The sequence below is a fragment of the Callorhinus ursinus genome, unplaced genomic scaffold, assembly GCF_003265705.2.
Source record: "Callorhinus ursinus isolate GAN/ISIS: 27379988/994484 unplaced genomic scaffold, GSC_fseal_2.0 scaffold6, whole genome shotgun sequence".
NCBI classification, from domain to species: Eukaryota; Metazoa; Chordata; class Mammalia; order Carnivora; family Otariidae; genus Callorhinus; species Callorhinus ursinus.
Window position 1 is genome coordinate 29,287,662 of NW_027397068.1, and position 22,125 is coordinate 29,309,786.

General features: G+C 39.6%; 2 protein-coding genes across 5 annotated transcripts in view; one reads left to right on the forward strand and one right to left on the reverse strand.

Annotated features, from left to right (window-relative positions):
* The window catches only part of AK9 (adenylate kinase 9), a 128,050-nt gene extending 120,543 nt beyond the window's left edge, over positions 1-7,507 (reverse strand). The window contains exon 1 of the mRNA XM_025859292.2: positions 7,439-7,507. The gene's annotated coding sequence lies outside the window, so the exon portion shown is untranslated. The remainder of the gene's footprint in view (positions 1-7,438) is intronic.
* Positions 7,508-8,355: 848 nt separating this feature from the next.
* FIG4 (FIG4 phosphoinositide 5-phosphatase) overlaps positions 8,356-22,125 on the forward strand; it is a 127,791-nt gene continuing 114,021 nt past the window's right edge. For 3 of the 4 annotated variants that reach the window (XM_025863792.2, XM_025863817.2, XM_025863802.2), the window contains exon 1: positions 8,356-8,643. In XM_025863792.2, the coding sequence (XP_025719577.1) occupies positions 8,578-8,643 (66 nt within the window). In that variant the 5' untranslated portion in view covers positions 8,356-8,577. Of the gene's footprint in view, positions 8,644-13,108; positions 13,307-22,125 lie in introns of those variants that run through there. The other variant, XM_073893760.1, reaches the window with a different exon arrangement.

The window sequence follows — 22,125 nt, forward strand, 5'->3', positions numbered from 1 at the left end:
GTTTGTGAATTTTATTGGTTAAATCTTCCATAATGCCCACTGATTTATTGTCTACTTGATCAAACAATATTAGACACAGAAAGGAGGAAGGACTACAGAGTAACAATGCTACAGATATAATATAGATAAGGCAAGGATATCATAAACAAAGTTATACCAAATAAATTTGAAAATTTAAACAAAATTGATAAATACCTAGAAAAATCAGCTTCTCAGGAAAAAAAAAGAGAAAATCTGAGTGGTTCTATAACTATAAGGAAACTGAGTCAATAACTAAAAATCTTCCCACAAAAGAAACCAGATGGTTTTTTGAAGAGCTCCAAGTCTTAGAATCTTACACTCTTTCAGAGAAAAAATAAAGTGGAGACTTCTTACATCAGTTTATTGGTCTTATATAACCTTTACCTAAATCAGAGAATAGTGTGAAAAAGCAAAATGATGTACTAATTTCATTCATGAACAAGATTTACAAAATCCTAATTAGCTAATTGAATCCAGCAATATATAACAAGATAACATCATGACCAAGTTGGGCTTTCCCCAGGAATTCAAGTCTGGCTTAATATGAGAAATTAATTTATCATATTAAAATAAAAGAGAAAAACTGTATGATTGTCTTAATAGATGTAGAAAAAGTATGAGACAATCTACACCTTTTAATGATTAATAAAGGATAAATCTCTTAGCAACTAGGAATAGAAGGGAATTTCTTTAATCTGATAAAAGGTATTAACAAAAGACAAACATTACATTTAATGATTAAATATTAAAAATGTTCTTTTCAGGTCATGACAAGACAAAAGAAAGAAAACTGTGATTATTCCCAGTTGATATGATTGTCTACATAGGAAACTAATATATCACAGATAAATTTTGAGAATTAATCTGATAATCCAATTTGCTGGATTCAAAATTATACAAAATTCAGTTGCATTTCTATACAGCATGAATTGCTAGAAAATGTAACTAAAGATAAAAAGACTTATCTTTGCAGCAAAATAATAAAGCAACCAGGATTAAATATTATAAAAGATATATAAACCCTTTAGGGAAAAATTACAAAATCTTATGAAATGACTTTAATAAGCAGACTTCAAAAATGGAACAAAACTATGTCCCAGTGGTCTGGGACACTGTTCATGGAACAATGAAAATGTATTATGGGGGCTATATGCTTCCTGGTAAATGGGATATGCTTATATTTCTCTGTGGAATTTAAGAATATTCAAATGGGCTTAATATACCAATATTACTTTAAGATGTCATTATGAAACAAGACATTATAAGAATTATTACTAGTATGTTAAAAAGATTGAGATGAAAACTTCATGACAAAAGAACTAAAATTTCAAGTTATTTTTTGTACCAAAAAATAAGTAATGCTACTATAAAATGTAGTTATAAAGGAGACAATGCATCTAAACCTTTTAGAGAGATGGTACATTTATTAAAGAATATTAAGTACACTAAAACCAGGGCCCTAAGGCCTGGGATGGAACATTTAGGTGGATATTTAAGTACTTTGAACCCCATGATTACCTGTGTTAGGCAGGAAACTAGGCATGAGTGATAGGAGGATGGACCTTAGACATCCTGACAGAGAGCCCCAACTGAGGACTGCCCAGGGACCATCCTCTCCACCCATCTAGCAGTCTGTTTGCAGTTACAACATCTCAGCAGGGGAAGAGTTAAGTTTGTTGTGCTTATTGCACTTGTGCAGAAAGTAGCCTCTTGTCCTTATTTAACCTATGCCTCTAGAATAGCAGAATATGGAGTAGGGTGTGAAAGGCTCACAGAGGTGACATGTTAGATGGATTTGTTAAATGAGGACGTTAAATGAGGCGAGAGAATGCATCAGCCAACTCCGTTCTTTGGGATGGCCAGAGGATACTCCCTTCTTTAAGGCTACAAGGAATGAACTAGTAAGGAGGCACTAGTATCATTAATAAACTCAGTGGTGGCTATCCTTTGTAGGCCAGGATTGGAGGTAGGAGAAAGGCTGCAAAGTAGGTGTAATTACTAGAATGGGCAGCAAGTCCAGAATGGCCACAAGCAAGACCCACAGAGATCTGTGGTGACAGCTGATAAGCCACAGAATTTCTAGGGGTGAAACAGATGAGCAGTAAGCAAAAATGCTGATGAACTTACATTTCTAAAAATGACAAAGGGCAAGTGAATCAAAGGCTGATGTCAGCAGCCACAGTGGAAAATCATGATTCCTTGCCCAACTCTTAGTTCCAAAGCCCATTTACTGAAGGCGAGGCAAGGAGCCCTCGAGAATAGACCCTACAACACCTAACAAGTATTCACAATAGGAATTCCCCAATCCTTCTCCAAGAGAACCTACAACCATTAACTGGGAAAATACACACTGAGGAAATGGGACTATCCTCCTCTTTCCAACTCAATAGGACACAGGGTCTGAGCTGACACCAACACCAGTGGATTCAAAATGCCATCATGGCCCCCTGTAGGAGTGAAAGCAAATGGAGAACCAGTAATAAATGGAGTCTTGGCTCAAGTCTATCCTATAGTACAGGGTCTGCAGAATCATCTCATGGTTATTTTCCTGGTCCCTGAGTACATAACGGGGATTGCAGCTGGTAAAACCTTCACAGTGGTTCCCTGCCTGTGGAGTAAGAGCCAATGTGGTAGAAAAGCCAAGTGGAAGGTCATGAAATTGCTTACCTGCTCCTTGGCCCCTAGGCCAGATAAATAAGAGTAAATCATTCTGAATGAATGAAATGGAAAGGTGCTACCCAAAACTATTTAAAAGATGCATAGCCCTGCTTAATTCTCCAGTGTGGCTTTTTGAAAAAACAAGATAGATCATGACAAATGATGGTGGACTACTGAAAACTTAACCAAGGGATAGCCCCATTTGTAAATGCTGTGCAGATGAGAACTTTACTAGTTGGACACAGCTTCTTGTACTTGGTATGTAGTTATTCATCTGGCAAATGTGTTATGTTTTTTTAAATCCCTGTCAGAATAGAAGATTAGAAGCAGTTTGTATTCACTTGAACAGTCAGCAAGGGACATTCAGTTTTACACCAGGACTCTCCTGTGTCTGTAGCAAATATAGTACAAAGGGGTCTTGTTGATCTACAATATTGGGTGAGCAGGAAGTGGCAAGTGTTCTGGACGCCTTCATAAGACACATGAGCAGCAGAAAGTGGAAGATACATTTACAAAGATTTAAAGGCCTATTATTTTGGTGAGGTTTTAAAAGGTCAGAGGTCTGGGTCATTCCGAGATATTCTCTCCAAGGTAAAGGACAAGTTATTGTACCTTACGCATTCTACCTCTGAAAGAAGAGGGGCAGTATTTATAAGTCTCTAGTTTTGGGAGACAGCACGTAGCACACTTGGGGATACTTTCTGATCCATTTAATGGGTGACTTGGAAAGCTATCAGTTTTGAGTGAAGCTCAGAGCAAGAGAGAGCTCTGCAGCAGTTTTAGTGTATGATACCAGAGGCCTGCTTCTTAGGCCTTATACCTGGCCAGATCCCATGATGCAATAGGGAGGTACTGAGAGTACGTAAGAATACTTTTGGAGTCTTAGCAAAGCCACGACAGAAACCTCTCATGTATATCACTGCTGTCTGTGGCAGAGAACGATTCCCCGTTCAAGAAGCAGCTCTTGGTAATACTCTGGGCTCCGGGAAAGAATGAATGCCTGGCCATAGGACATCAGGTGACTATGGAACTGGATGTGCCCATCATAAGCTGGGTATGTCAGATCAAGTCCTCAAGTTGGGCAGGCATAGCAGCAATCCACCAAATGATAAAAATGGAACACTTCCAAGTGTTCAGTTCCAAGCAGGTCTGGAGAGTACAAATAAGTTTCATAAATAAGCAGCCCAGAACCCATGTCACCTATCTCTTGCTCACCAATGTCTCTCTTTCAGCTCACACCTCATATGGAATTCCCTAAGAATAGTTGATAGAAAATTTTTAAAAATCATAGATGCATCATGATATATTGGTGCAAGCTGTAAATGGAATGCTTCCAAACTTTAATCCCACTCGGGGGTAGCCGTGAATGATGATGATTAGGGAAAATCCTCCTTGTGGGCAAAGATTTTTTTTTTTAAAGATTTTATTTATTTATTTGAGAGAGGGAGTGAGAGAGAGAGAGAGAGAGAGAGAGCACAAGTGGAGGGAGGGAGAGGGAGCAGCAGACTCCCCACTGAGCAGGGAGCCCAATGTGGGGCTCCAACCCAAGACCCTGAGATCATGACCTGAGCTGAAGGCAGACACTTAACCAACTGAGCCACCCAGGTACCCCTGTGGGCAGAGATATAAGCAGTATTCCTAGGTCCTCTGTTTGGAGGACAATATTGAATGGTGTGGTCAAGGGCCTGAGAGGAGCAAGATTGAAAGACAAGAGAAAGAGTTCTGGGGAAGAGGTATGTGAATGAAACTATGAGAGGGGTGTACAAACACACTCTATGGTAACCCCTAACAAGTCACACCCTGTGTGATTATTCCCTTCTCTTACGTGCGGATGGAATCTGTGACTTGCTTCTAAATCTAGTGAAAGTGTTAGAAATATTATTCTCATGATTACACTATATTACATAAGATCCCATTTAGTATACTGGAGAGACTTCCTGGTTGGCTTTGAATTAAGCTGCCATGTTGTCAAAGGACTGCATGGCAAGGAATAGTGGGTGGCCTCCAGTCACTGAGAGCAGCCCCTGGGCAACAGCCAGGAAGAAAAGTGGGACCTCAGTCCTACAACCACAAAAAGATGAATTTTACCAACAATCTAAATGAACTTGGAAGCAAGTTCTTCCCTAGTCAGGCTTCCAGATGAAAATGCAGCTCAGCCAACACCTTGACTGCAGCGCTGTGAGACCCTGAGTGGAGGACCCAGCTCAGCTATGCCAGGACTCCTGAACGTGGAAACTTGAGATAATATATGTATGTTTTAAGCTGCTAAATTTGTGGTAATTTTGTTATGTCACATAGAAAATAAATACAGGTGGACACAAAATATGTGGATTTTTGTGTCTCACAAAGCAGGATGATTATCCAGTAAATGCCAGCCATTGTTTATCCTTGTCACCTCAGTGCTTCCAAAATGGCTCATGAATGGAGGAGGCATGACAGTGGGGATGGAGGCAATGGAGGCCATTCATGGGCTCATCAGGCTGATTTAGCCACTTCTACCACTGAACACCTCACCTGTCTGCAGCAGAGACTGAGGCTGAGTCCTCAATATGGTATATCCATTCAGTGACAAACTGATTACATGGGACCCCTTCACCTGGGAGAGGGCAGCAGGTGACATGTGTCCCTAGTATGGGTGTGCCTTCCCTACCCACAATGCCTTGGCCAGCACCACTATCTGAGGGTTTGGAGTGTGTCTCATTTATCACAGTGAGATCCATATAATATTGCCTTGGATCAAAGGACCCTCTTTATAGTAAAGGAGATATGATAAGAAGGTTCCACTGATTCTACTACATACCACTTTATCCAGAAGTTGCTGGTCTGACAGAATGTTGGAATGGCCTTTTAAAGGTACAATTAAAGCTCTGTTTGGGATCACGTGGGATTGAGATACTACTTCAAGATGAGAAATATGCTTTGAACCAAGGGTTAGGAATGGTCCCTCCTACCATCACTCTGTGATTGACATGAGGAATTTGTATCACCTTTCCTCATGACTTCAGGCTCTGCCGGACTGGAGGTCCTGGTTTTGATTGATGGGAGAGAGATGCCTCTATCAGAGGATCCCCTTAGTTAGGTTTCACTAAACCTAAAACTGCTGCCTGGTCATCTGTGGTTCCACATGCCCATAAGGAGTTACTGCACTGGCAGCTGAGGATAGAGTTGCTGCTACATACTTGGAGGAGGGAGATGTATGTCTTGAACTCAGGGATTTCTCTAAGACACCTCTTGTAATTATAGCAAGCACAACCTGACAAAGACACGGTAACAAGAGGCTTACATCCCTCAGGGATGAAGGCTGGTTACCCTACTGGGAAAACAACAGAGACCAGCAAAAGTGCTGGCCAATGGTAAGAAAAATCTACAATGGGTGGTAGAGGACAGAAGTGATGAATTATCAGTTACAGACCTAGGATTAATTGCAGTAGTGGATTCTGCAGCTTGTCCCACTAATCATCTTTTAGTAAGTCCTTTTCTTTTAGAAACTGGGATCAGCCACCACCGTGAAGAATTGGTGAGGGGATGGTGTGAACTTAATGTGGGGGCAGGGTGGATATGAGTAGTGCAAAGGTTGGAATGTACCAAATGCTATTAGTACCCATAACCACTTGACATGTACCTTTTCCATGCATGACCAGCCTGACTTCCAAAGGCTAGCATGTGTGACTCTTTGCCTAAGGGCTCTTTCCAGCTGCCATACCTAGTCGGCCTGAGCACAGGGCACACTGGAAGTTCCAGGGAATTAATGTTCTGCCATAGCAGGCCTCAGACAATAATTGATGGCAGTTGGTGAATAAATGCCCCAGCTCTTTTGCCCTTAAGAGAGAATTACTCTGAGACATACATCTCAGGATTATCCAGTGAATTCAGCCCACAGAGAAATTTGCTTATAATATTCCCTTGATCAGCTTCCTTCTGCTCACTGATGTTTCCTGGGATTACTTCCCATATAAAGCACTTGCGGTCGAATTTTTGTCTCAGGATCTGCTTCTGGGGGAAACCAACAAAGACAAAGTTCAAATGGAAGTGCTATATTACAGTATAATATAATAATTGAAAGCTAAATATTGGAAACCAAAAGTCTATAGATATTATAAGAGTTGTTATCCTAAACAAAAACATAGTGCAAGTATTTAATGCTTATATTCAGAAGAATTGGTTTCCATTAGGAAACAAAACAGAACTAAATATTCTTCCCAGTTGAAAGGTCCAGGTCAACCTAAAATGCCAGAACTAACGTGATGATCTTTCTAGTTCTTAATAAAGGTAGGACTAAACTATGAAAGACAATTAAAATACTAAATAATTAAACATTTATTTTTAAAAAAATTGGTAATCTCTCAATTTTAAATTTACAATATGATCTCTAGCATCTTCTTGTTGTGTAACATAACCTCGAATATCACATTACGTTATGCGTTTATACTATAATTCAATAGAATTTTTAAAAGTTCCCTCACATTTTTAGCTGTTGGGAAACCCTCCAGCAGTGGGTTCTGTGGTTTACAGGCGGCCCCTCTCCTGGGAAACCTAGTAACTTCTGCTGTGGCGACGCCTTATACTCTCCTAATAGGTGCTCAGTAAATATTTGTGGAATGAAGACATTAGTCGTTGGAAGGGAAAATGGCTTTAAAAGTACTTTACCGAGAGACCCCAAAGTTCAGTTTTTTAAGAAAAGGAACTGGTCTGGGGTCCCCGCAGGAGGTGAGGTTCCATTCAATTGATACAAAAGGCGTCAGGGCGGGGGACTACTTACTCCGCCACAGCAGAGTCGTCAGAAGCCCACAGGACCCACTCGCTGGCGGCAGCAACCGCCTCCGGTGCCTCTCTGTCTGTGGACCGGTTGCCTAGGGAACCCGTGGCGGGGCTTCGCGCAGAGCCTCTTGGGGAACCCGGCCTCGTGAGGCGGGGCTGTAATTCATTCATTTTTTAAAAATTTACGTATTCACTTTTGCACTTAACTTTGTATTTATAACACATTCCTTTTCACAGATATAGAAGGTGACGATTAGAGACGGTGTGTACACTACCCACTTCTGTTCACATACATCAAATGGAAGAAACCTTATTTTAACCCACAATTGCCCGTCTCCAAAGCCAGTGCCGCACCACAGGGCACTACACTTGGCACGCAGTCCATTTGTAGAATTTACAAATGGCCAGTCTCCGCCACAAATACGTGGCAAAGTCCAAAATGTCCAACTTCAGGTGATTTTTTTTTTTAAAAGGTGATTTTTAAAAAATTCCTTGAACCCCACAGCCTCAAAACAATATGGTTTTTGTTGGCTCTCACAAGCGTTAAAATGGATAACAATGAGATGCAAGGGGAAAAAAAAAACACCGACACTCAGGGAAGGGCTATCAGATATGTTTCTAGGAAAATAAGGGCAGAAGTAGACAGAGAAAAAAAGACCAACTTCTATTGGATCTATCTACAACTCGGAGAACCGCTTCAAAAGAAGCAATCCAGTCGCAAATCGTCTCCCTTTTCTAAAAAGGAGACCAGATGAAGCGAGAACCGAAACTAACCACGCGACTTTTTCTCCGCCCACTTTTTCTCTTGCCCGCACCAAAAATGGCGCCCTTCGCTTCCTCCCTAGGCAGCACGCAGGTTCTGGGAGCCTCTACACGACCTCTCTACGGTATATCCTCCAGTCCCGCCCCCGACGCGCCCGGGGCGGGGCTTGCCTGGAGGTGGGGGAGCTGGGATCCGGAAGCACCTGAGCTGTACCCGGTCTTCTGTATGTTTAGTGTCCAAGTGGTGTTTTCTGGCTGGATCTAGTGTCGGGGGTCTGAGGTGTCTTCTCTCCGGGCCTCCTGGGACTGTCTGGAGGCTTGCCGCACCCTGGGCTGCGGCCTGGTGCCCTGTCGTGGCAGCCCCAACTTCCTCCTACCATGCCCGCGGCCGCCGCCCCCATCATCAGCTCCGTCCAGAAGCTGGTTCTGTATGAAACCAGAGCTGTAAGTTCCCCGCGCCGCGGGGCACAGTGGGGCGCGCGCGGGAACACGGTGGTAGAATCCCCCTTCCTGGGTCCCTAATCCCAGCCTTGGGCATATGTCTGAGGAGGCTTCGCCTTGTCATCGCACCCAGGGCACTGCTGCTTTTGCTTGTACATGTTTCCACTTAAAAGTCACGGTTGGAACGCACTGGAAACAGGTGCTTGTGGTATCTCAGAAACTGTTTATGAAGTTCTGAACGAGTTACTGGATTTTTTAAAAAAAACTTTCAGAAAGCCTGTTAGTGTTTTGCAGTTCTATACTTAGAGTACAGGCAAGGGTATGAAAAAATATTTTTGACCTTTGAATGGGTAATTTGTGTGTTTTCCTATTCCATGGCATACCAGTCACTATGAATTGATGTTAATTATGTGCACTTTTGTTGCTAAAATACTTGGTTCTGTTTATTTGAAAGGAAAACTTACTTTGTTTAAAGACATTTGTTTGGATAACATTATTTTGCTTTTCACTTTTTTACAACACTTTTTGTTTGTTTTATTACTTCGAGTGGCCATGTAAACAGGAGTAGAATAGATCAGTTTTTGTGTTTAGATTCTAGGTCCCTAAGATTTAATGGAATAGTGTTTATAGAAGTACATACTTTGTCATTTGTGTGGTTGGAAAATAAAGTATAACTTTTCTGAGTTGAGGTAACAGTGATGTTAGGATCTGTGTTTAAAATTGCACTTCATGGTAATAGAATTGCATATGCCAGAAACCTTCCTACTGTGCTGTAGAGTGTTTATAAGGCATATTCAACGGAACTTGGGTTGTCTTCCATTAGATAAAGTAGGTAACTTAACAGTTTCTTGGTTATAACATGGTTCTAATAGCACATCTGCCTCGGGTCACAATGAGTGAAGAAACATTGTTGACCCTAAGTTAATTTTGTTGGCAACTTCATTTGATTGGATCCAGACCAAAAGATGAAATTATCTAATATTCATAGATTCTTCAGTTCTGTGAGAAGAGTCACACAGAAGTATTTTGACATTTAAATAAAACCTTCTGCTTTCTGTACAAAGTGCTGGTAAATGTCCCTGTAGGAAACATAAATACTATACTTGAAACACAGAAACTTCAGCTCCTTTATAAGCTGAGCATTCATTAGGACTGGCTGAGATGTTAGTGTTTTTTGAAAGCACAAATTGTATTATAAGGCTCTTCTCAGAAACCTTCAGTAGCCTCCATTTGAGGGGAGTAGATTCTGAATCTCTTAGTTTGGCATTCAAAGCCGTATGTGATTTGTCCAAAACCTGTCTGGTCTTATATCTAATTTAATATTAATTCAACAAATATTTACTGAGGATTAACTCTGTGCCTTATTCTGCAGCAAAACTATATTGCTTTCAGTTCCTTATACCTACCCAGAGTATTTTCTGCAGCTCTCTCTTTGTAAAGTCCCACCCCTCCTTCTCCTGTCACAACCTGCTGGTCCTCACAGCACAGATCTGGTACAGGGCCTTGCAAACAGTAGGCTTCCAATAGATGCTGGTTGAGAGTGTCTAACATGAAGATATCTGTGTTCTAGAACTTAGTTGTTACCCCTCTTGGTCATCTAAGGAATGGAAACTAACTCCAGCCAGCTTAGAGATAAAAAATGAGTTTATCAGAAGGATGCTGGAGGAGCCATTGCATGGAATCACTGGAAGAGCCTAACTCCCTAGCTTCTGGAAAGGCAGGGTAAGAGGACCCACTCAGAGTGCTGCCAAGGGCATACCATAGGTACTAGGAGAAGGAATCTGATTGACTCAGCTATGATTGGGAATCTGCCAAAGTCTGGTAGTACTGACTTTGTTCCGAGGAATGGTTGGAACCAGGGCAACCACCCTGAGAAATGTCTGCTGCATTTAATCTTTGAACCTCAGTTTCCTCATCAGTAAAAGTATGTGACTTTTCTTTTTTATATTTTTGACTTAAAAATTTAAGCAGAAAGATTTATTTGAGTAATAAGCTCAAAGTTTAAGGGACATAGATAATTCAGAAAAAAGGCATAAAATTATTGGCAACTAAATAGATCCTAGGAATTAAAAAAAAAAAACTGTAGCAGGTTTTATTAATGAGAAGAATAGCTAGTGTCTATGGAACTTCTATGCCAGCCACCGGTCAAAGAACTCAACATATATTTTATTATTTAATCCTCTTAAAACCTCGAAGAAGTAAATCCTGGTACTACTACTATGATTACTATTCACTATTATTCAGTGAAGAAAAGAATGAGGCAGAGAGGACTGTGCTATTGAGAGTATGGGCTGATACCTGGTGCCAGGCATAGATAGTTTATAACTGGACTGGGACAGATTATATTTAGAAACTGAGAGTCAGTGGTTAGAAACTTTTATGGCTGTTTGACAGAGTAATTGTATTCCTGATGAACCAAATAATTTAGAACATTGAATTTGTGGTTTGTGTGTCTTTGGGTTTTTTGTTTTTAGCTTTTTTATTATGAAAATTTTGAACAAATACAAAATAAACAGAATAATATAATAAACTCCCACATATCTATCACCAGCTCCAAAATTACCTTTATTTTTTAAGAAGATTTATTTATTTTTGAGAGAGAGACAGAGACAGAGACAGAGAGAGCACTGCAGGGGAAAGGGGCAGAGGGAGGGGGTGAGTCCTAAGCAGAGTCCATGCTGAGTGCAGAACCCGATGCCGGGCTTGATCTCAAGACCCCGAGACCACCACCTGAGCTGAAACCAAGAGTCAGACACTCAACCAACTGGGCCACCCAGGTGCCCTCAAAATTACCTTTATTAGCTATAACTCGTTCCACTCCCCACCCACCACTTATTTTATTATAAGTTTCTTTTTCTTTAAAATTTAGATAAATTGAAAGGCACAAATCTAAGCTGTAAAATTTGGACAGAAAGTATACACGTATGTTAACCATACCCCTGTCTTGCCCCAGAAAGTTGCGTTGCATCCCTATCCGGTCAATTGCCCCCTTTTCCTTACTGACAACTAATATTCTTTCCTTTTTAACCTTAGAATAAGATAGGCCTATTGAAAACTTTCATATGGGTGGATTTATACAGTACATACTCTGTTGAGTCTAGCTTTTTTTGCTCAGCATGTCTTTAAAGTTCATCCATATTGTATCAGTAGTTTGTTCCTTTTTATTATTGAGTAGTAGTCCATTGTATACATATTCCACAGTTGGTTTATCCATTTTCCTTATTGATTTAGACTTGTTTCCACATTTAGGCTGTTGTCAGGCCAGTTATGGACAGTCTTGAACAAGTATGTTTGTGGACATAACTTTTCATTTCTTTTCGTAAATACCTAAGAATGAAATTGCTACTCACAGAAGTGATGTTAGGTTCTTACAACAGCAAGGTATGAAAATCTTCATTGCTCCATATCCTTGCCAGGATTTGGTGTTGTTAGTCTTTTTAGCTTTAGTTATTCTCGTGCCTGTATAGCGGTATCTCATTATGGTTTTGATTTGCATTCCCCTAATGACTGATGATATTGAGCATCTTTTCATGTGCTTATTGGCCATTTTTATATCTTCCTTTGTGAAGTGTCAAAGTCTTTTGCCCACTTAAAAATAATTGGGCTGTTTGTCTTTTTATTTTTGATTTGTGGTTTTTTATATATTCTGGAATCAAGTCCTTTGTGATATATGTTTTGTGAATATTTTCTTGCAGTCAGTGACTTGCCTACTCCATTTTCTTAATTTTTTTTCAGCATTACTGTGATACAACTGACAAAATTGTAAGGTATTTAAAGTGATCTTTTGATGAGCTAAAGTTTTTCATTTCAATGAAGTTGAATTTATCAAGTTTTTCTTTTGTGTTTATTGCTTTCTGTGTCCTAAGAAATCTTTACCCACTCCCAGAGCACAAAGACATTTTCCAATGGTTTCCCTGAAAGATTTATACTTTTAACTTTTACATTTAGAGGTGAGTTTTATATTAAAATAATTTTGTATGTGGTTGTATTACTTATCTAATGTGGTGTAACAAATTAGTCCTAAACTTAGTGGCTTCAGACAACAATAAATAATATTTCACAGTTTCAGCAGGTCAGGAGCCTGGGAGTTATTATATGTATAACCACTCAGGACTTAGCTGAGTGGTTCTTGCTCAGGGTTTCATGAAGTTGCAGTTAAGATGTCATCCAGGCTACAGTCATCTGAAGGCTTGACTGGGCTAGAGGATTTACTTCCAAGATAGCTCACTTCACATGCTTGGCAGGTTGAGCTGGTTGTTGATGAGGCTTCAATTTCTTACCTCATGGACATTTCCACAGGACTCCTGTAGTGTCTTTATGATGTGGTAGCTGGATTTGTTTGGCCAGACAGGGTGTTCTAAGAAAGAAGGATGATCTGTTCTAAGAAAGAAGAATGATGCTACAATGTCTTTTGTGACTTAGCCGCAGGATTCACACTCCATCATTTCCACAATTTCTGTTGGTTATGCAGGTCAGCTCTGTTTAGTGGGAGAGGACTATGTAAGGACATGAATACCAGGAGATGAGAATCATTAAGGATTCTTGGAGGTGGCAGCCACAGGGCTTGAGGTTCCATACATCAATTGTCCAGCCTCATTTATTGAAAAGATCACTCTTTCTTTATTGAATTCCTTTGGTACTCTTGTGAAAAATTAGTTGGAGAAATGTGAGTTGATTCTTAAGCTCTCTATTTTGTTCTCTTGATCAGTTTATTTTTCTTTATGGCATTACCACCTTGTCTTTATTATTACAGCTTGATAATAAGCCTTGAAATCAGGAAGTACAAGTTTTCCAACTTTCTTTTCCAAAGTTGTTTTTGCTACTCTAGATCATAGGCATTTACATATGAATTTTACAATCAGCTTGTCAATTTCTAATAAGCCTATTGGGATTGTGATTTGGGTTTCATTGAATTTATAGATCCATTTGGGGAAAACTGAATCTTAGTAACATTGAATCTTTTTTGAAATTATGAGATTATTATTTTAATTGAAATATTTCTATAAATTAAAATTATTTAAAATGAAGATTTATTAATATTTGAATTATTAAGATATTTCAAATCTGTATAATTCAAATTTATATAAAATGAAACTCCATGCCCATGACCTACTACAAGAAGATTTTCTTCTTTTCATTTTTGCTTCATACATAGGGCACTTTTTTTCATATAGAAATTTAAGCAAGCAAGCAAACTAACAAGATGAAACCAAAAACCTCTATTGTAAGAGTAATCGTGAAGAAAATAGGAGCAGGGAAAGAAAAACAGAGCATAGCAAACATTGATAAAGGAAAAAGAAAAATAAAGTTACCTTTAGGTGATAATATGCTAGAAGGACACTCAAACCATGTATATAGAGACTATTTTTTTCAGTCATTTTAGAACACATGGACTCTGCATTACAGATTAAAATGTTTGTAATTGGGACTATCTAAAATTATACATTTTGGGATGGTATAATATTGAATTTTTAATCCATGGTATATCTATCCATTTATTAGGTGTTTACTTTCTCTTAGCAATATGTTGTAATTTTCAGTGTAGAAATTTTACTACTCCTGAGTATTTTATGAGTTTTGATACTATTGCAAATGGGATTTTAAATTTGATTTAACAATTGCTTGTTACTAGTATACAGATATTGAGTTGATTTTTATATATTGACCTTATATCCTGAAACTTTACTAAAGTCACCATGTTGAGAAGCTGTAGCTGGTGTGTTGAATTAAAAATATGTGGATTATGACCTGCTGAATTGGGGGGCACAAGCCACTCACATGGGGTCAGCAGATAGCTCCCTCAACACTGAACTTTCACTTTGGGAAGTGAAACCCACGGGGTCATTTTGATTGAAGGTACAGTTTCAATACACCTACACAAAGGACGTGGAGTCACAGGATTTAGAAGTGGCAGAGGTGGGAGGGAATGATTTAGGAGAAGGGCAGTCTTCTGTCCTAGGTCACAGGTCACATGTGAGCAGTAGATAGAGAGCAAGGTAGCAAGTACCTATTACTTAAAAGGTGGCAGGAACAGAGGTCACTAACTTTTTGTGGGCTTAACTCTAAGTAGTTATTTTAAAAGGTATCGTGTAAGAGCAAAGTGGGATGGTGGGAATCCTAAACTCAGGTCCTAATCCAAACGTTCAGACTCTGGGTGTGAACAGGGTTATCATACTGTAAAATACCTAGGCTTTGACACAAAATAGTTGTTTTTCTCATCACACTCACTTATTAGTTCTAGTAGGGTTTGTTTTTTTTCCCCATCATTTCCTTACTTTTTCTACATAAATAATCATATCATTTAGGGAGAGGAACACTTCTTCCTTCCCAATCTGGTTGCCTTTTTTTTTTGCCTTCTGGCATTGTCTAGGATCTCTAGTACAAAGTTGAATAGAAGTGGCAAGAACAGACATTTTCTTGTTAGTTCCTGATCTTATGGGGAAAAAAGTCTCACCATTAAATGTGATATTAGCTGTAGGTTTTCAGAGATGCCCTTTATCAGATTGAGAAGGATTCTTTTCTGTTCCTAGTTTGCTGAGTTTTTTTAAATCATGAATAGATATTGAATTTTGTTGCATGTTTTTTTCTGCATCTGCATATGGCATTTCCTTTATTTGCTTAGTATGGTGGATTACATTAACTCATTCACAAAGGTTACAAGAACCTTGAATTTGGGGGATATACTCTTCTCCATTATGCCCGATTATTGTTTTCATATATTGCTAGATTCTATTTACTGATAGTTTGCAGGGATTTTTATGTTCAGGATATTAGTCTATCATTTTCTTTAACATCTTTTGTCTGATTTTGGTTTTGGGGTAACTTGGGTCTCATAAAATGAGTTGAGAAGTGTTCCTTTTATTTTCTGAAAGTGGTTGTGTAAGATTGATATTATTTCTTTGTTTAAATGTTTGCTAGAATTTACTACTGAAAGTGCTTGGAGTTGCTTTGTGGGACAAATTTTGATCATCAATTTCTATAGCAGCTATAGGGCCGTGAAGATTTCCAGTGGGTCTTGAATCACATTTTTTTTAGTGGGGGAGGGGCAGAGGGAGAGGAAGAGAGAGAATCTTAAGCAGGCTCCATGCCCGACGCAGGGCACAGTCTCACAACCCTGAGATCATGACCTGAGCCAAAATCAAGAGTCAGACTCTTAACTGACTGAGCCACTCAGGTGCCTCCTGAATCACATTTGATAAATTGTATTTTTCAAGAAATTTGTCCAGTTCATCTTAGTTGTTGAATTTATTGGCGTCAAGTTGTTCATAATATTCTCCTATTACACTTTTTTATTTTATTCTAATTTTTTAAAGATTTTATTTATTTATTTGACAGAGAGAGAGGGCATGTGAGCACTAGCAGGGGGTAGGGGCAGAGGGAGAGGGAGAAGCAGACTTCCCAATGAGCAAGGAGACATGGGGCTCAATCCCAGGACCCTGAAATCATGACCTGAGCCAAAGGCAGATGCTTAACTGACTGAGACACTCAGGTGCCCCTCTTATTAAACTTTTGATGTCTCTAGGATTTGTAGTAAAACTTCCACTTTTAATCTGATATTGGCATTTTGTGTTCTCTCTCATTTATTATTGATCCATTTTGCTAGGCATTTATCAATTTTACTACTCTTTTGAAAGAATCAACTTTTGACTCAGTTAATTTTCTCTATTGTTTTTTATTTAATCAGTTTCTGTTCTTAGGCTTATTATTTTTTTCCTCTTATGGATTTCAGATTAATGAGTTGATCCTTTTCTAACTTTATAAGGTAGAAATTTAGATCATTGAGATTTTTTCTTTTCTAATAGAAGGCATTTAAAACTATAAATGTAGAAGAGTCAAAAGACTATGAAGAAAGTATTAGTAGCCTGAACAACAAATAAAGCAGTATATTCCTATATACAGAAAGTTTTGTAAACCATTCTGAAAAATAAAACACCCACCAAAGAAGGACAAGGGCATGAATAGGCAATCTGAAAAAAAGAAGTATGAATATAAAAAGATAATTCAACTTGCTAATAATTAAAGCAATAAAATGAAAATAGATTCCCATTTTCACCTGTCAGAATGGCAGAGATGTGAAAGATTGACAAAAGTCATTGTTGGCAAGTGTATGAGTCAGAATAAGGGCATTCTTATTTTGCTTGATGGGAGTGTATTAATTGGTTATGAAAGAATTAGGGGAACAAAAGAACAGACGAGACAATGGACAAAATGGGCTGCTCTTGTCCTGAGCCTTCGTTTAGAAGGATAACTGGGCAGAACTGCTCCTGAGGTGACAATCAGGTGGTCATTGTTACCTGTGTTTGGAGGTGGATTTTGAGGACGCTGGAGAGGAAAGGGGTTGGAAGATAGCATGCAGGAGTTGTACTTCTGGCCCACTGCGGGGGGGTGGTAACCAACCTAATAAAATTAACTTCAGAAGGGGGTTTGTAAACTATACATGTTTGTTAGCAATAAAGGAAGCCACCTTCTTGGGGGTCTGCTTCCTCCCAAAACTTACCTGTTCTCTCTGGCGTCCAGCCCTCATGCTGCCCTTTGGCTTCTGTGCTTATGCCCTGGCCCTTGTCTGTCCTGTGACCAAAGCTTTCAGGTAAACTAAGGTCAGATCCAGCCCTACTGCTCATACAGTCCAGTGCAACTACGAGTTGCCCACAGGGGATTTAGCAGCCTGAAGTTGTGCTGGATGAAAGTGCAGTTTACCTTAGGTCATTTCCAATTTATAGCCCTTACTTAATATATAATGCCCTAGGGGTCTTACATTGCAATAAGTGACCATTTTCTAACAAATTAACATATAGTGGTTGAGTTTAAAATTGGTAGCTGAACAGAACTGAGGTGGATTTTTGTGTCTGTATGTGTAGGGATGAAGTTGTTAGGATGATCTTTACTCTTACTAGTTCAAAATTGTTAGTATGTATGTATGTGTGTGTGTTTATTTAATTCCTACCTTGTTCAAAAGGATTCCAGGAAGCTTCTCCCTCCTCTCCATCCTATCATACAAAATAGAATAAAATAAGTAAGAACCACATCATGAAGAATGCAAGCTTACTTAGCCCAGATTTCAGCCTCAGTTTGTGTAGTAAGGGAACAGGAGAGAACAATATAAGATGTGGTTGGCTAAGGGATTGGAGCAGGAAATCAAAGGATATAAAACGGGAGAGAGAAGCAGAGTGATTCTAGCTGATTTAGAAGGTAGGGTTGAAGGTGACCAAGTTTCCACTTATTTCTACAGGGGATTTGAAGCTTCTCCAACAGTAAAACCCTGAAGCTATAAAGAGTGAAGCTGGAGACATCCTTTTTGACTTATTAGTTCTAGTAGGGGGTTTTTTTTTTCCGTCATTTCCTTACTTTTTGACTCTCAGAGGCTCATTTCTTTCGAGCTGCATTACTGATTGTGGGATTGCTGGAATAGGTGAAGAGGCGGGCCTGCAATACTGTTAGGTTGTGAGAAGTAACTTCATGGTGATCTTTAAAAATAATACTTTTATTCCAAAAGTTCAAGTGAAGTTTAACATTAATTGAAGCTGTCAGGCAACCTAAAATTTCCTCTCTTTGAAGAAAGCTGATTTTCTTCCCTCAGATGAAAAGTGAGTGATTAATTAGCCTGTCATTATAAAAGGAGATAATAATGTTAGTAGATACTGAATTTCCTGTTAAATGGATTACCTATTATATTCCATTTGCAGTTCCTGTATATATTTTAGAAACACCTTCATCTTCATACTAAGTCACCACTGTTAAAGCTACATATTAAAATGTTAAGCTTTTTCTTGAACAGTGATACTTCACTCTCAGAAGAGGGCCAGCTCAGATCATCTTCCATCTTAATGGGCATTTAATGCAGCTTTCTTGGGGTATCTTACTTCTCCACCGCCATTCCTGCCAACCCCCACTCCCCCGGCATATATACAAACACACACACAAGTGTTTTCCCCAGTGGGTGTTGGGTCATACGTACCTGCATGTGCGTGTGCACTCGGGCAGTCCAGCTGGAATGATTTCCCAGATCCTACATCTTCCTCTTTCCTGATTTACGCCCTCATTTTGGTGGTGTACCTCCTCCAATTGCTTCATGAGAAAGGGTTCATGGGCAGAACTTTTTTTGAGCCTGTACATTCTAAAAATGTCCTTATCCCATCCTCACATTTGATTGTTGCCATTGAGAATTTCTAATATCATTCTGTTCTTGATGTTTGGTTTGAAGCATGTTCTTTGTTTTTTCCTCTTTAGAAGCTTGAGCTATCTTCTTTTTATCTTCAATTTTCTGAAATTTTATACTCCTACCACCAGAGATAAGAGATGCCACACATTTCCACGCCTTTTGGAAGTTCTGTAGTGTAAATTGGATTGTTTCTAGACTTCTCCACTGCCGGCTTAGAGTTCAGCTTTCTTGGGCGTGCTTTTCAGTTTCAAATGATTTTTTTTTATTGCTATTTCCACTCTTCTCTTTGCCCTTGGGCCTTATGTCTAAAAAAATGAACATAAAAAGCTTTACTATAGTTTTAGTAAGGTTTGGGAGGAACAGAGGTGTTCACTTCTTCATCTTTATCCAGATGACTATTCATTTGCCCTTCAAACACCTGCGTTGTGCATTTTGTCCCCACCGTATCACTGAGATTGCCGACAGAATGGCCACTCAAAAGATCCTGTTGTTAGATTCCCTGGGCATTTCTGTGTCTTCATCTTCCTTGACCTCTCAGGAGCATTTTTTGTTTTCGTTTTTGTTTTTCTCTGTTTCATTTCCTTTTTAAAAATTTTTTTTTATTTAAATTCAATATAGTTAACATATAGTATATTATTAGTTTCAGGAATAGAATTTAGTGATTCATCAGTTGCATAGAACACCCAGTGCTCATTCCATCAAGTGCCCTCCTTAATGCCCATCACCCAGTTACCCCATCCCTCCCCCCCCCCCCCCTCCACTCGAGCAACCCTCAGTTTGTTTCCCAGAGTTAAGAGTCTATCTTATGGTTTGTCTCCCTCTCTGTTTTTAATCTTATTTTATTTTTACTTCCCTTCCCCTGTGTTCATCTGTTCTGTTTCTTACATTCCACATATGAGTGAAATCATATGGTATTTGTCTTTCTCTGACTGACTTTGTTCACTTAGCATAATACCCTCTAGCTCCATCCATGTTGTTGCAAATGGTAAGATTTCATTCTTTCTGATGGCTGAGTCATATTCCATTGTGTGTGTGTATGTGTGTGTACCACATCTTTATCCATTCATCTGTCGATGGACATCTGGGCTCTTTCCATAGCTTAGCTATTCTTTGTGGACATTGCTGCTATAAACATTGGGGTGCATGTGCCCCTTCAAATCACTATGTTTGTACCCTTTGGATAAATACCTAGTAGTGCAATTGCTGCGTCACAGGGTAGCTCTATTTTTAACTCTTTGAGGACCCTCCCTACTGGTTTCTGGAGTGGTTGCACCCAGTCTCAGCAGCATTTGATGTGGATGTGACTTCTCCCTCCTTTTCCAAATGATCTCCTCCCTTTGCTTTGATGACTCCATGCTGTCCTGGGGTTTTCTCAAAAACACTGGCCATTTTTGTCAGTCTTCTAACCTGGTTCCTTCTCTATATCCAGCCTCTGAATAATTTTATGTAGAGTGCTTCAGGCTAGTTTTTTGGGGCTCTCTCTCTATCTTCACTCTCCATACTAGGTTTAATCCAGTCCCATGACTTTAAAGGCCATGTATGTGCTGCTGACACACTCTAAGATCTCTCCTTGCAGAAGTCTCCTCTCAGAGACTCAGAAGTTCTCACTTGACCTCTTTGGGCATGTTGTAACAGAACTCTTGGTTTCCCCTCAAATCTGCCTCCCTGCAGTCCATCCCTAAATCAGTAAGTGTCACCACCAGGCTCAAACAAAAGTAATTGGATTGACTAGGCGCTTAAAAAAAAATTGGTGTAAAAGTTGATGGTCAACTGCCCACCAGAGGGCAGTGCAGGCAAGTGATTCTATCCGCAGCAGGCCAAATGAGAATTGTGATTTTCTTTCCCACATAACTGGCTCCCCAAGAGGTCGCTCTTCTCTGCACAAAACATTTTTAGGCTTCTTGGACCACTTTGGAAGAAACAATGTGGATAGTTAAACTGCTTCCTGTTTCTTTTTCCCCACTCAAATCTATTTGTAAATTCTGTGGATTTTAGCTCTTGGTTCCTCTGCTTCATGGAGTCTTTGGAAGAGTCTGGATATGTTAGGTGTAGGTCTGCCCTCCCATGTGGGTGCTCTAACGGCCCATAAATCATTGGCCTACTAGTACTCAGGAATCACAACTGTCTTTTTACAAGAAGCTGCCAAATCATAGTCCTACTGTAATTACTCCCTAAATTTCCTAGGATCTATTAAAATTCTAGGGATTTCATTCAGGGATTTTACCTCTCTTAAAGCTGTGATGTGCTTCCTTCCTGAGAGACTGACTTACCATAACAAAGAAGATGGGTTCACGCAAACCTTGTAGAAAGTTACCCAGCAAATTAAATGATTCATCTGTGGTAGGTGCTGCTCTTTACCTAATATTTACTCAATGCCTGAGGAACCAGACTGTGCTACCAGACCAGGGGTAACAACCACAGAGATTAGGGAGTTAGCCCCTGTCTCTCCAGTGCATATAATTAAGTGAAGGGGGCAGACATCCTAAATGAATTTAGATAAGGCCTACAGAAGTAAGTGCTATAGATATAAATGAAAGTGCTTTGGGAGGGAGCAGGTGATGAGAGAGGATTATTGCAGGCGGAGATGGTAGGTATCACTCATCTTACCTTGGCTCCAGACATGGAGTCCTTTTGAGAGGTCCTTCAAGGCCAAACTCAGCGTCAGGACACTAGCCACTGGATCGCTTGCTCTGACCATCCCCAGATGAGTTAAGTGCCCTTCCTGTGTTGTCACCATCCAGTTCATCTGTCTATTACAGCATGCTATTCACGGTTGTTCATTTGCAGTTGTTCTTTTCTGAGGACAAAGACTGATTCCTAGTAGATTTGTGCATTCTCCTATTCTGGCTCCATTCTGGTCCTGTACATGTTTTTCTTTCTCTAAAGTACTCTCTTTTTTCCTTCTGTTTTTCTGTCACTTTCTAAATGCAATGGCATAGACTCACTGACATCTTAAAAAGTAAAGGGGAGAAAAGGAACTAACAGCCACTGAGTGCCTTCTTTGTGTTAAATGCTATTCACCGTGTTAGCTGTTTTATGAGCATTTCCTCACTTAACCTTGTTCCTCTAACAAACACACCAAGCTTCTTGTCTTTTAGATCTTTGCATTTGCTGTTTCCTCTAGTGGGGACTGTTTTCCTCAAGTCCTCAAGAAGGTGGCTTCCTTTATTGCTAACAAACATGTATAGTTTACAAACCCCCTTCTGAAGTTAATTTTATTAGGTTGGTTACCACCCCCCCCCCCAGTGGGGGCGGATCACAGTGGCAGGAATTAGCTGAGGCCAGGCCAAGAATCTTTGACCTCCTCCCTCTCATTGTCCCCGCCC